The sequence below is a fragment of the Bison bison genome, unplaced genomic scaffold (genome assembly GCF_000754665.1).
Source record: "Bison bison bison isolate TAMUID 2011002044 unplaced genomic scaffold, Bison_UMD1.0 scf7180017864135, whole genome shotgun sequence".
Taxonomy (NCBI): domain Eukaryota; kingdom Metazoa; phylum Chordata; class Mammalia; order Artiodactyla; family Bovidae; genus Bison; species Bison bison.
This window is the reverse complement of record NW_011494707.1, coordinates 5,083,233-5,083,534: the sequence shown is the minus strand read 5'-3', so window position 1 is coordinate 5,083,534 and position 302 is coordinate 5,083,233. Positions and strand designations below refer to the sequence as shown.

Genomic DNA, 302 nt, shown 5'->3' with positions numbered 1-302 from the left:
CCTTCGCTCTTTTCAGCCTCGGAGGGCCCTTCCCTCACCACCCCCTAACACACAGCTGCCAACCCCCTTAGTGTGGGGAAGGCGCCGGTCAACCGGGTCAGTCGCCTGGCAGCGCCACTTGACTCCCGTGCGCCCTGAGTTCCCGGCAGAAAGGGCTGCGGTGGGGTACTAGGGGTGGAGGGCGCGGGACCCTCTTCCCGGGGCACAACACCGGGAGGGTGCAAGGCCGCCAGGCTGCTGTGGTTGCAAGGCAGGCGGCGAGCAAGCGTCGGGGCCGCTCAGGAAGCCGAGAACGGTCCGCG

The 302-nt window shown here is 68.9% G+C and overlaps 1 protein-coding gene across 1 annotated transcript in view; it reads right to left on the bottom strand.

The window, feature by feature from the left end:
• Window positions 1-6: 6 nt before the first annotated feature.
• Window positions 7-302, bottom strand: part of LOC104988548 — a 4,989-nt gene continuing 4,693 nt past the window's right edge. The window contains exon 3 of the mRNA XM_010839906.1: window positions 7-302. Within this exon, the coding sequence (XP_010838208.1) occupies window positions 98-302 (205 nt within the window). The 3' untranslated portion in view covers window positions 7-97.